This window comes from Sycon ciliatum, chromosome 4 (genome assembly GCF_964019385.1).
Source record: "Sycon ciliatum chromosome 4, ocSycCili1.1, whole genome shotgun sequence".
Classification (NCBI taxonomy): Eukaryota; Metazoa; Porifera; class Calcarea; order Leucosolenida; family Sycettidae; genus Sycon; species Sycon ciliatum.
The window spans coordinates 20,247,577-20,261,189 of NC_088646.1; the positions used below are offsets into that span (position 1 = coordinate 20,247,577).

The 13,613-nt window shown below is 52.0% G+C and overlaps 2 protein-coding genes across 2 annotated transcripts; both read right to left on the reverse strand.

Annotated features, from left to right (window-relative positions):
* Nucleotides 1-11,775, reverse strand: LOC135813448 (sodium-coupled neutral amino acid transporter 9 homolog). Its single transcript, XM_065326543.1, has 6 exons — nt 11,471-11,775; nt 4,747-4,821; nt 3,741-3,810; nt 3,319-3,425; nt 2,112-2,269; nt 1-176 (listed from the first exon to the last, which is right to left on the reverse strand). The coding sequence occupies exons 1-6, from the start codon at nt 11,518-11,520 to the stop codon at nt 1-3; spliced, it is 636 nt and encodes a 211-aa protein (XP_065182615.1). The 5' UTR covers nt 11,521-11,775.
* On the reverse strand, nt 5,738-9,511 carry LOC135813320 (uncharacterized). Its single transcript, XM_065326421.1, has one exon. It carries the CDS (start codon nt 9,509-9,511, stop codon nt 5,738-5,740), a length of 3,774 nt encoding a protein of 1,257 aa, XP_065182493.1.
* Nucleotides 11,776-13,613: the final 1,838 nt, after the last annotated feature.

Genomic DNA, 13,613 nt, shown 5'->3' on the forward strand with positions numbered 1-13,613 from the left:
TTACTCACCAGCAGCCAATGCTACAGAGTAGAAGCTGAAGTTGCTCAGTAGCATCCAGTGAATGGTCAGGATACAGAAGTCACTCAGGCACATTCCCACGTTGCACGCACGCTCTCCCCACTTGCCCAGGTAGCAGCTGCACACGGCGGAGAAATCGGCAGCGGCACCTCCAACACCTGCATGGAGGACACAAATGGAGAGTGTGCATAGAAGACAAGGTGAAGAGTGTGCACATGGAAGACGTGGGTGAAGGTGTGTTTGTGGAGGACATGGGTGAATTTGGTGTGCATGGAATGTACTATAACCGTGTCACTAGGACTACTGCAGACCCACAACCGAACTCATAGTTACGTTTCACACTGATTTAATTCCATGAGGTTATTGTTGGGACTAAGAAAAAGGACTAACTAAAAACAATGTTGGGAGAGCAAGAACCATGTCGCACCATACCGACGCATGCGCATGGTGCATCGAACCGGAACTAAAGACTAAAGTACAGAGCACGCGAAGGTGCAGTACATGTATGCGCCTGCAAGCAGCAGTGTCAGGAATGCAGTGAATCGCACCACACCGCACGGCAGCCACCGTTAGCACGTCATGCAGTCTATACAACGCAGTGGCTCATGATCATGAAGAGAAAGCGGCACCAACCGCAAGAAGCCTATAGATTAGAAGATAAGAAGCACACCGCACATGCAGTGGAACAAGGAGTCACGCATGACTCATCCCTGAACGACAACGCCATGCAAGTACTCATATACACAGGAAAGAACACAAACAGTGCACACAGCAACGAACAGAAGCAGCTAGTACACGTACTTGTACTAGGAGACGTTCACACAACACCATGAATACTAGCTAGTGTCAGTCAGGATGGTGGAGGGGGTCACCATTACACTTCAGGAAGACCAAGACCGAGTTGATTGAGTTGATGTCACAAGTATTTGTGTAGATACTACAAATCTGCGAGTGGGTGGGAACAATTGGAGTGGCCACCTGCAATTACTCAATCTTTGGACGTGAACGAGAGAGACCCATCCGTACCTTACCCTGAGCATTTGTTTAGTACCCAAAACTGCTGGAAGGTTACACCTTGCCTCCAAGAAGGAGGGGGGGGGGGGGGCATCGAAAAATAACATCATAACAACCCGTCAGTCTTGGAATGCTGGTCACAAAGGGAAAGCTTTTCACTGTTAGGCGTTAGGGTTGTGGCTACCACACGGTTCGCTCTCAAATTGTTTACGCCGACTGGAGGCTAACTATGATTGCTCTACATGTACATCAGTGTCTGCTCTAGGATTGTAGGACAGCCGGGTACACGTGTACCTGGCGCAACCATTTCAACCGGGTCGGAGCCGGGTACACATGTACCTGGCGCTGTCTCACCAGCCGAGTCACATGCTTTAACTGGTTGGTTGGTTTATTTTAATTCGGACAATAAACGGGAACTAGGCCCAATGATATAAAGGCGAATGGATAAGCCGCATTTAGAAAAGAGAGGACAGGAATTAGAAAATTACGAAAGAAGAAGAAGTATCTGACACATACATGAACAAGCCATGTAGTCAGTCCTTTCAAAGTTCGAAAGTGTAGGGCGTTAGCCTTTCGGTACTCGTAATCCTGAAATAAAGATTACAATTATTCTAAAGTACCAACGGGTCACAGGTGACCCGGTACTATATTTTCAACCGGGTCCAAGCGCCGCCCAACCGGGTGGATTACCCGGCTCACCCGGCGCTGGAGCAGACACTGGTAACATACATGTACTATGATGAAGTGGCAAGCAAGGTCATACCCAGCGCACCACACTTGCTGGTGAAAGTCATGTACAAACTGTGCATTCCAGTAGCAGCAGGTCTGTCAAGCACTGTACTATACAGGTCTACCTCGTTAATAGAAAACCCCGGCGGTTTCAAATTTAGGTCTTATACCTATTTTTCTCTACTACCCGGACTTGCATGTACGCGTTTCAGGCGTCAGGGTTTTTTGGTTTATTGTCTGCTAATGAGGTTTGTCTTTTAGCTGATTTCGCACTAACGAGGGTAGACACTGTACATGTACAGAAGTACAGTGTACCTCACAGTCTGCAGCTAGCAGTTCAGTGCACTCACCGGCATCGTGCATCCTCTGCACCACCAGCCGACACGTGTAGAGCAGCGCTAGGGATGTGACCAGGACGAGAGCAATACCCCGCACCAAAACCTGCCTTAGCCATTGCCCACGGCAATACCAACATGCAGCACCAAGCATGTTGCCCCATAGTGAAAGACTGCAGGAAGAGGAGCGCAGGTAGAAACATTCAACACACTAAATGAAAAAGATGAAAAAAACCTGAAGCACATACCTATGTTGTAACTAGCTTGTCTTCACCTTCTCTCCCAGTCCCGTGTCCTCTCCGCACTTATACAATGGACGACGATAGCTACATTGGAAAGACTGTTTATACAAGACGAATACGGAAACACAACTATACTTGACGAACTCAAGACGAAGACTGCTTTTCACACCACAGCAACATGCGCATGCACCAACACCACACACCTCCAACTTCAGCAAGTTCAACACATTCTGAATCCAAGCACGTAGAACACAGTCAGTAGGGAGGTTTAGTCCCACGTAATCCGTGGGTACTTTACGTGTGTGTACCACGTGATACTCAGTGACCCACGTACAGACGTTTTCTGATTCACGACATACCGTGTATGGAGGCTCACCCACGTTCCGCCAGAACGTGGGTGAAAATCAGAATGGAGCGCATTGTGCGAGCTGTGAGGGTGCTCAGCTGAAGAAGTTTCTGAAGCACGAATCAAAATATTGGATGAGCTTCTTAGGCCGGGTAGCTTCGTCTTTGACCAGGTTTGGGCCTTTTGCTTCATGCTTCTGTTTGTTTCGTGTGACTAAACACAAACATTGCAACGTGGGTGCCCTTCATCCACTTTACGTGGATCACCCACGTACGCGTTTCCCTTACGTGGGAACTAAACCTCCCTATTATCACTAAACTTGAAGCATGCTGAGATGGACACACATGACCAAGGCACTAATACAGCGCATACATGTATATCATTAACGGGACTACACCTGGATTCGTGGTTGCAACGGCTATGCGGAGTGGTGCTGTCTTGCAGTTTTCCATGTGGCTCATACGTTACCGGCAGGTGGCCGGGTTCATGAGTCAATCAATTGTCAATCAGCTGGCAGGCAATATGAGCTTTGGCTGGGAGCAGCTAATGTCTACTTACACAGCAATTCTAGCATGCGTAATTCACTGCTGCATCCAATGCATGCACCACCATTTCCATGCATTCTCTGACTTACATGGCCACTAGGCTTCCGTGTGCAAGTGTGCTTGTGTCCATGGGAGTGCTAGAAAGGGTCGGGTGACACTTGTAACGGCACGGATCACTATCAAACGACCTCTGACTCTGCAGGCAATCATTAGTCACACAGCACATGGTGGCAAGGAGATGTAGAGGGAGAGGCTAAAGTTTCAGTAGCTAACTTCATTAGCTATCTTGATGAAGCCAATGTAGTGGCACATACCAGGCGCGTGCACCAGTGCCCTTCGAGGGGGGGGGGGGGGGTTCCGGGGGCCTCCTCGGGAAAAATTTCAAAAAATGAAGCAAAATCCTGCATTTTGAGCGAAAAAGGGGGGTTCCGGGCACCCAGGAACCCATACGGCGCACGCGCCTGCATACACAACACGGCTGGAGCCCCCTCTCCCAGACTCAAACACTAACCGATGACGGCATTCCAAATTTGTGAAATCGTCCCCTTGCTGACTGGCCTTCCTGTTGCAGTATTGGCCGGCTACCAAGTAAAACAGGTGCCACCGTGTGGCACGCAAACATACACACACACGCATGTGTGCATGCACACACATACACACACGCACACACGCACGCACACACACACACACGCACACCACACACACACATACACATGAAGATACACAACAAAATTGTAATCAGTATAGAGGCAGTGTTGGTAGCAAGCTATGATCACAATAGAGACAAAGTGCCTGAGGGTTCCATATAGTCAAGTGCTGAATCGATGATTTGGACGGGGCACTGAGCCAATATCAGTGTGCAGCTCTGATACACCTAGCATATTTTATTTCCAGAGCGTGTTGGCTTGCAGCTTGGGCATTTACAGTCAGTGCTCAAGTAGGCGTCGCTACAGAACATTATGGCAAACTTGGAGCAGGTTACTGTCGGGTGCTTGGTAAACCTGGGTGTAGAGCCTTGTGCACACACAGAGAGAGAGAGAGAGAGAGAGAGAGAGAGAGAGAGAGAGAGAGAGAGAGAGAGAGAGAGAGAGAGAGAGAGAGAGAGAGAGAGAGAGAGAGGAGAGAGAGAGAGAGAGAGAGAGAGAGAGAGAGAGAGAGAGAGAGAGAGAGAGAGAGAGAGAGAGAGAGAGAGAGAGAGAGAGAGAGAGAGAGAGAGAAGAGAGAGAGAGAGAGAGGGAGGAGAGAGAGAGAGGGGGGGGAGAGGAGGGAGAGAGAGAGAGAGAGAGAGAGAGAGAGAGAGAGAGAGAGAGAGAGAGAGAGAGAGAGAAAGAGAGAGAGAGAGCAGGGCAAATTAACCTCAGTCTTGTACTATTTGTAACTCCGAGTTGCAATAGCTCTATTTTACTTCACCATAGTCACAGGCAATATCTGCCTTCTCATTGGGCGTATTGCCAGTTCCCACAAAAAATGAAGACACATAACACAAGTTCCATACAATTACATGATGTAGGTCTTACCTGGAGAAGCCATCGCTGACATCACCAATGTTATGGCTTTCTGTGAAGCTCGAGTATCTAACATTCTGTATCCCCCTGTAAGCGTGGGCAGAGTAACGAATGCATTCGGAGAGCAAACATTTACATCATCCAGGGCGTAAGCGTGTGCACACATGCATTCCAGTAAGCTTGTGTGTGTGTGTGTCACGGTGTGTGTGTGTGTGTGTGGTACATGGTGTGTGTGTGCGCGCGCGCATGCATGTGCCAGCTAGTTCGGTTGGTGGGTACATTATGCCGGATAGTGTTGGGTCTGTTGCCAACGGGCTCGGCTGCTTGAAGGTGTGTTGTACCTACCACCTTTGTTGGTTTCAGGGTTCATATACTTTCTATTTGAAGTATACATACCTGTTAACTGGCCAGCTCTCTGTCTGGCTCGCTTTACTGGATTCTACTATTTCTAGACTGTATTCTTCAGGCTCACTTCAGGCTCGACTCGCATTGCAAACTTCTGTTGTTATTGTGTTTCCAACTAACCAACTACTAAAGAAGAAGACTACTGAAGACTAGCCGAAAGGGAAAGGCACCTGCGTCTTATAACAGCAGGGCAACATAAAGCACAGCAGGCCGAGCAGGGCGGCATAAAAGGCACAGCAGGCCAAGCAGGGCGGCATAAAAGGCACATGTGAAACCAGAGACCCGGACCCGTCAAAGCATGCAAATGAGGGCCGCTCTATCGCCTGACATGAATGCATACAAACCAGTATACATGACCATGCGTGCACATCTCCCCCTTCACTCACGAAATGGCATATGAGTGAGTACATGAGCAAGGCAGTGCAGCAGCAAGAATGAGCGCACCGGAAGGCAGCATGTGGAAAGTGCAGACGGACAACCACAAGAGAAAACATCAGACACATCAGAAAAGACTAGAGACAGCACACCAGTGTCAGAGCACCAGCACTCTAACTAACAGAACAGCGCAGCTAACTGTCTGTCTCGACCGGGCGTCGCCTCACTCCACCGGGAGCGGAATGAGGCATTGGATGGCTCGCCGGTAGATCTTGCCCCGGATCTCAACATCCACCACCCTGACGCAACTGTCTGGTCCGGGGAAGACACGCCTCACCCTGCCCAGTGGCCAACTGCCCCGGGGTGTGTCGGGCTCGATACACAGCACCACCTCATCGACAGCGATGTTCTTCTGCGTCTTGCGCCACTTCCTGCGCTGGTTCAGCAGTGGGACGAACTCCAGGAGCCATCTCCTCCAGACCTCCTTCACTGTGCGCTGCACGACGGCGAAGCGATCTCTGGGGTGGACTTGCTCTGTGGCGTTCAGTTTCTCTTCCAACGGCAGAGGTGGGTCGCAGCGTCCTGCGAGGAAATGCTGCGGAGTCAGCGGCTCGAGGTCGGCGGCGTCGGCACTGACTGTTGTCAGCGGACGGGAGTTGATGAGGTCCTCTGCGGCGACGATGGCGGTGTGTAGCTCCTCATCAGTGAGCTCAGCGGTGGCCAGTGCGGATCTCAGAGCGCGCTTCGCTGCCTTAATCATAGCTTCGAAGACGCCTCCAAAATGCGGTGCTCTGGGTGGGTTGAACCTCCACCGGATGTGTCGATCAGCGAGACTGCGCGCGATCTCTGCGCGATCGAGCTGCTCCACGGCTTCTCGTAGCTCCCGTTCAGCCGCGACGAAATTTGAGCCGTTATCGGTGACGATGATGCTTGGCGTGCCGCGCCGCTTAACAAAGCGGTTGAACGCCATGAGGAACCCCCCGGTATCCATGGAGTAGGTGAGCTCCAGATGGCAGGCACGGGTTTCCAGGCACGTCATGAGACAGAGGTAGCGCTTCGCTCGGGTTCTGCCTCGTCCTTGCTTTGTCTGGAACGGCCCGGCAAAGTCGATGCCGCAGTGCGAGAATGGTTGGAGAGACCCGGCAGTCCGAAAGTCCGGCAGAGCGCCCATGATCTGCGCCGCCGGTACACCCCAGTTCTTCCGACACGGAACGCACGACTGGCGTGCCGTCTTGACTGCTAATGCACCGTTTACTATCCAGAACCTCTCCCTCAGGTTGGACAGCAGATGCTGAGGTCCCACGCTGTGGCGGCACCTCCGGTCCTCCTTCTCGATCAGCAGCCGCGTGACAACGTGCTTCTGAGGCAGGATGATCGGTAAGCGTACACGATATGGCAAGTGTTTCGCAGCCTTCAAACGGCCTCCGACCACCATCAGCGGTTCAGCATGTTGATCTAGCGTCGGGGTTAGCGCCGCCAGCGGGTCGCTAGCCTGCATTGGCTTTCCGGCGGCCAGACGCTCCAGGGTTGGGCCGTACGCGTCCTTCTGCGCCTGTCGTATCCAGTGCCTCTCAGTGCGGCCTACCTCACCCGCCGTCAGCTCTGGCACGTTGACAGTAGGGTAGTTCGAGTTGGCTGCTCGCGAAGTCGACACTGCAACGGTGACGTCTTGATCGCTGCTGGTATCCTCCCCCTTCATGCCGACGCGCGGCTTGCGGCGGCATCGGCTGACAAACCGGTAGCACCACGCAGTCACCCTGAGCAGCTGCTCCCAGGTGCGGTATCTGGACGCCTGGAGGCGAGTGGTTGACGTGACGGCAAGCGTGAACGTGGTCTCCCGCTGGATGACGCCTGGCAGACCTTCTGTGGACGCTGACTTCTCAGGCGGCCATACATCTGGTTGCTGCGACAGGAATGCGGGTCCGTGCCACCACACCCGGTCCTCCGCCAACTCCTTCGCTGGTAGCCCACGGGTACCCTTGTCGGCGGGGTTCTGCTTGCCGGGTACGTGCCTCCACTGGGAGGGCTTCGTGGCGTTCTGTAGCTCTGAGACGCGGTTGCCGATGTCGACCTTGAACCTGCGGCTGTGCGAGCGGATCCACCCCAACACGTTCATGGAGTCCGTCCAGAACGTGTGCTCGGCGACCGGGATGTCCAGAGCGTTGCCAACTTCGCTGCTGGTCCGCAGACCCAAGACGGCGCCGCGAAGCTCCAGCTGGGGGATGGTCTGCCGACGAGCCGGGGCTGTCTTGGCCTTGGCCATGGCGAGCGTCACCCGCACGTTGCCGGCTGCATCCTCTGCGCGGATGTAGGTCGCCGCAGCGATGGCACGGTCAGACGCATCCGTGAACGTGTGGACGGAGAGGATGGACTCTGTAGCCGCCTTGAAACTGCGTGGCGCGTTGATGGCGGCCAGGTCGGGCAGCTCGTCAAACCACTCCCTCCACTTTCTGGCGTGTGTGGGAGGAAGCTCGTTGTCCCACGCTTGGTCCAGCAACCAAGTGTCCTGCAGCAGCACGCGGGCACGGATCGTGAACGGTGCAATTTGCCCACGAGGATCGAACGCCGACGCCAGGCCGCTGAGGACGGAGCGCCGTGTCACAACGTGGGACCTCAGCTTGACGGCCAGCGTCTTCAGCTCATCCAGCTCGCGCTCCGTGTTGATCTGCGGCCAGCTCATGAGCTGGCGTTCCTGCTGTTCGAGGCTACGGTCTGTGCCCCCGTACCACCGATCCAGCTCCTCCATGATGGCGGAGTAGGCGCCCGGGCCGTCTAGCACGTCCGCGATCAGGTCCTCGGCCGCTCCGTCCGCCAGTGCCTCCCTCAAGTGTGCGAGCTTATAGTCCTCTGACAAGAGCGGGTTCTCGTGTACTAGACGGAGAAACCGCTGACGCCACTTCACATATGACAGCATCTTGCCATCGAACTTTGGCAGGTCCAGTGGCTTCAGGGACCTGCAGACTCCCATCTGGAACATAGCCGCTCCGTCTGCCCAATCGACTGCTGGGTCGGTCGCCCTGGTGGGCGGGAAGTAGGGTTCCGCTGCAGGGTTGAGTCCCGCTTCCTTGGGCTTGAAGGCCTGCTGGACTGGACGGAGTCGCAAAGGCACTGGCGGGACTGGCTTAGGTGGTGGGCTGGGTCCCGCTCCCTTGGGCTTGAAGGCCTGCTGGACTGGACCAAGTCGCAAAGGCACTGACGGGACTGGCTTAGCTGGTAGACGTCTGGGCTTCGCACGTGGGGCTGGGGTTGGAGCAGGTCGATACTTGAGCAGGCTTGCTCTCGGCACTGGAGCCGAGGTGTTGGGTTGTACTGCAGGCTGCACTGGCTGTTGCATGTTCGGGTGCATGGGCTGCTGTGCAGGCTGTGACCCAGACCCCTGTTCTAACCCGGGCCTGCGATGAGCCACTGCGCCAGCACCTGCGTCGCTGAAGGCACTTCGACTGAAGTGGTTGGCCAGCCTGCGCTTGGCCTCCGCGTCCGATCGCGCACGACGACTTCCCACGCCGCGTGGCCAGCTCCCACCATTGATATCCTCGCTCTCTAGCTCTGAGCTCTCTGGCTCTGAGCTCTCTGGCTCTGAGCTCTCTGGCTCTGAGCTCTCTGGCTCTGAGCTCTCTGGCTCTGAGCTCTCTGGCTCTGAGCTCTCTGGCTCTGAGCTCTCTGGCTCTGAGCTCTCTGGCTCTGAGCTCGAGGTATCCACAGCAGAACTTCGCGCTGACACGGCACTACTCGCGCTGGCCAACTCCTCCGCCGCCCTCGCCTGCTCGACTTCGAGCTCCTTTTTTACCAGGTCAATTCGGAGGTCGATCTCCTGCTGCTTCAGAGCGGCGATCCGCCGTGCAGTCTTCAGTGCTGCCTCCTTGGTCCTACGCAATATCGCAGCTTCAAGTCCAACGTCCCCAAGGCTCTCGCTTGCGGACGTCCTGCCGCCGCTCCTGCGTCCCGACCGCCTCGGCTCTTGGGCCTGCTCCCCATCGGAGAGGAACCGCTTGGGCATCTTACCTAGGGTTCTCCTGCTACTCCTTCGTGGGAACTCCATGTCAGGCAACGGAAACAGAGACTTTGTTTCTGCTGGTCGTGATCCGGCTCGAAGGACCAGTTTATGGCCAGCTCTCTGTCTGGCTCGCTTTACTGGATTCTACTATTTCTAGACTGTATTCTTCAGGCTCACTTCAGGCTCGACTCGCATTGCAAACTTCTGTTGTTATTGTGTTTCCAACTAACCAACTACTAAAGAAGAAGACTACTGAAGACTAGCCGAAAGGGAAAGGCACCTGCGTCTTATAACAGCAGGGCAACATAAAGCACAGCAGGCCGAGCAGGGCGGCATAAAAGGCACAGCAGGCCAAGCAGGGCGGCATAAAAGGCACATGTGAAACCAGAGACCCGGACCCGTCAAAGCATGCAAATGAGGGCCGCTCTATCGCCTGACATGAATGCATACAAACCAGTATACATGACCATGCGTGCACATTAACCATGGACTACTTCTGGCTAGATTAACTCTTGTGCGATCATGGTGCTAGTGAAGCTTGTATCAGGTCCACTCTGATTTAGCCACCCACACTAGTAGCAAGTATTATCTTCACTGGGGGCAGGGATAACTGCAGTTGGATCACAGGACGGATACTCCGATGTCGTCAATCCTTTTTCTGCACCTTGTCCTCACCCACTTACTGAGGTGTGGTGAGCCCATACATGGGATCATTTTCAAGTCCACCCAGAGTTTTGTTTGGGGATCTCAGGGGGTGTCGGCCGTTGGGCGGTTCAATAGCCAATTGAGTCATCTTTCTAAGATTCCTTTTGAGTCTCTCTCCCCCGAGTCTCCCGGGGAGACCCACGTGACCAGTTTTGGCAGTGAGCAACAAGTACAAGTACAAGTGTGTGTGTGTATGGGCGGGGGGATGGAGTTCTGCGCATACGGTACATCAATGCAAGTTGATATCACAATGATGTCAGCATTTCTAGTATTCGCGAATGTCTCGTCTACATCTGCAGCTTATTGAATGACATCATCGTACATAAGACATAGTAGCAAGCTAGTGGCCAGTGTTTGCCGATGTCACACTTCCTACAACACACCTCGAACGATGGCATACTGGAATACCCCGTACAATCGTCGCAGGCAGAATCTGACCTCATGAATCTATTCTAAGTGTCTGTGATCATGAATCTAGCCACTCCCTGCCGCGGTGACTCTAGCATGTCTCTAGCACTGCCACTGTGGTCAACAAACACTTGGGTATGCTGTGAAGTCGTCAAGTCGGTGATGTCATATTCAAGGGGTCGAATTTCAAAGGTCGCAACTGTATTCGGACCCACTGCCGCTGTGTGCTTACATGTACTAGTATGTGTTACCAGTGTGTGTGTGTGTGTGTGTGTGTGTGTGTGTGTGTGTGTGTGTGTGTGTGTGTGTGTGTGTATGTGTGTGTGTGTGTGTGTGTGTGATTTTTGTGTTTTTTTCATGCCATTCAACGAAATGCAGTCGATAGTCAGTACTAGAAGGTTGATAAAGGCACATTTGTCCGGGTGTTCGCCCCGTACGTTGTATTTCGCATAGCAAGACAGTTATTTTGAAAATGAAAAAATGGGTTACGGGGTGACTGTTCCCCCCCCCCCCTACTATTTTCCCTGCCCCCCCCCCCCCCTCCTACTATTTTGACCTGGCTGCAATTGTACAACCCTGCACACCCATGCTTGAAAGCAGGGAGTAGCAAAATACCGGTATTTTACTACTCCCTGCTTGTATGAATGCCAGTTTGCAAATAGCTCTAGACTGACCAGAGCATTGTACATCACCGTGTCGCTGGTTGGTTGCTGGCAACAGTATTACAGTATGTGTGCATATAACTGGGAATTTCCCTACAATTATGCCATTTGTAATGGAGGTGAAATAAAATGGGATCCGTATAGAAAATGTTTGTGTAACAGTTATGTGGCATTGTGGCAACCTCACCTGGGGACGCTGGAAACAAGAGCTCTCTCGTCCTCGTCCACGTTATCCATTGTAAAATCGCATCCGATACTTTGGAAATGTCAATTGTAGCGCTGCATGAACGGTAAATTCTTATCCATTAACATTAATTTTGTTTGCGAAATTGTCGCTCGCGCCCTAGCGCTCACATGCACAGAGCCGGGTAACCACGACCGCGTTCTATTATTCCGGCTGGCATCGATTGCTCTCACCATGAACACTTGCCGGTACAGGTCTGAACTACCACAGCCCGCACACAGGTAGCACACAGAAACTTGGTCCTGAGCACTGCTGTCTTGGACCCAAAGGGCCAAACGCTGACAGCGACTTTCAGAAACAGAAACAGAAAAAAGTCGCCACTGCACGTGTCTACAGACAGTAGATCTACAGCGTAGTATGATCTTCTGCTAGCAGGTAGGGACGAGCGATGCGGGGCACCATGGTAACGAGGATCTGCCATCTCACAGCTTCACTGCATGCACTACATCATGCATAGTTCATACACAATGCGTCATGTAGTCTTCAGTAATCAGTAGTATGACTATGATAATGTCAATGAAGCTGCCCCCCCCCCCCCTACCCCATAAGCATGATAACCCACGCCCTGGGCAGGGTCTGGGTCCGCAAATCGAAGTGCTGATGTCATAATTGTGTGAAATCCGGCCCAATAATTGCCACACATTATTGTGACATAAACATATTCAATGAAACAAATGCCGTGCCCGGGCATAACTAACTTAGTTTCGGCTACTGCATCAATACACCGCATAGAGTCTACGCATGATACGAGCCGCATATCGCATGATACTGGCTCGCCAATTTCGGCCAACCTCACCAACTACTTGACTATGTATCATAGCAGGACACCCATACCTAAAGCATACTTGCACAATGACAATTGTCCCCGGTATAAATTGTACATGTATACAAAACAGGACTGTCCTGCTGGGGTCGGGATCATGGATAATGCATGTACAGTGTGTATCGGTTATAGTGTGGTCGTATACAAGAATATACTGCTTACAAGAATGAACACTCATTTTTTCATAACCATAACACATATTTTATGTGTATATTTATTCTTACAAGCAGTATTATCGCATAGTGGAATATATCGGCCCTAAGAATGGATTTTGTGTAGCAAAATATGCCAGATTAGTGCAAAGTGTATCGCCTGTAATAACATCTGTGCTCTGTGCATACTCAATACAATAATACTCAACACAAAAAGAGAGTTATGTCCATGGGAGCATTTGAGAATCACTTTTTCTGTCCAGTCGGACTCTTTCTTCCGACTTCTCTCGTATCCGCTGCTCCGCAGTCGCCTAGCACGACCGCGAGTCTGATTGATCCGTGTGTATCATGTGAAGAGTCTACGTCACGTGTCCACATGCCAAGCGTGCGCGCATATGATGTGTCACACGTGATTTATCGTGTGTAAGAAATATCGGCAATAAGAATCAAATGTCGTTTTTCAAACACCCACGCTATAACCGATACCTACTGTACATGTACATGTACATGTGCATGTATGGGCAGTGCTCAATCTGCGGACAGCATGCTGTACGGACAGTGCTCAATCTCTGGACAGCATGCTGTACGGACAGTGAGCAGATAACTGAAGTGCAACTACTAGGAGAATGCCTATAGTAGAACCTCTCGTATCAGGGTACCTCGCCGGGACCAAGGGCTGCCCGTACCTTACCGTCCTTAGAGTCCGACGGTCCGGAACTCAGAAAACCACTACAAAATGGATGTGACACGTCATTCTCTTCAATCGGACTCACTAAAGCAAGATTGTGGTTCCATCCACAGGCATGCACAACACTCAATAGGATCTGCATCTAAGGGCTAAGACCGTATTATGTAGAGGAATAGTTCAGCTAACTGCCATCAGAAAAGGAAGACCATGATTATGAAGCAGGTTTGATTGACGTGCCTGCAAGGTGTCCAGATATGGGAGGACAGGTTTGGGTGTGGATAAGAGTTTCCTACTGCACTAACGGTAAGTAAGTCCTATTAGCATTGTACATGTAATACTAGTAACGTCAGTATCACTGTGACCTCATAATGACATCACAGTCATATTACCATAGTTACCACAATATCAGTGAAAAGATAGATC

Bases quoted from the DNA above. Each gene is read 5' to 3' on its own strand.
- LOC135813320 (XM_065326421.1), bottom strand. From the start codon at position 9,511: ATGCCCAAGCGGTTCCTCTCCGATGGGGAGCAGGCCCAAGAGCCGAGG.
- LOC135813448 (XM_065326543.1), bottom strand. From the start codon at position 11,520: ATGGATAACGTGGACGAGGACGAGAGAGCTCTTGTTTCCAGCGTCCCC. The intron at 4,822-11,470 runs GTGAGGTTGCCA...CCACGCTTACAG, and splicing joins CTTGTTTCCAGCGTCCCCAG to GGGGATACAGAATGTTAGAT. The intron at 3,426-3,740 runs GTTAGTGTTTGA...GATTGCCTGCAG, and splicing joins AATTTGGAATGCCGTCATCG to AGTCAGAGGTCGTTTGATAG.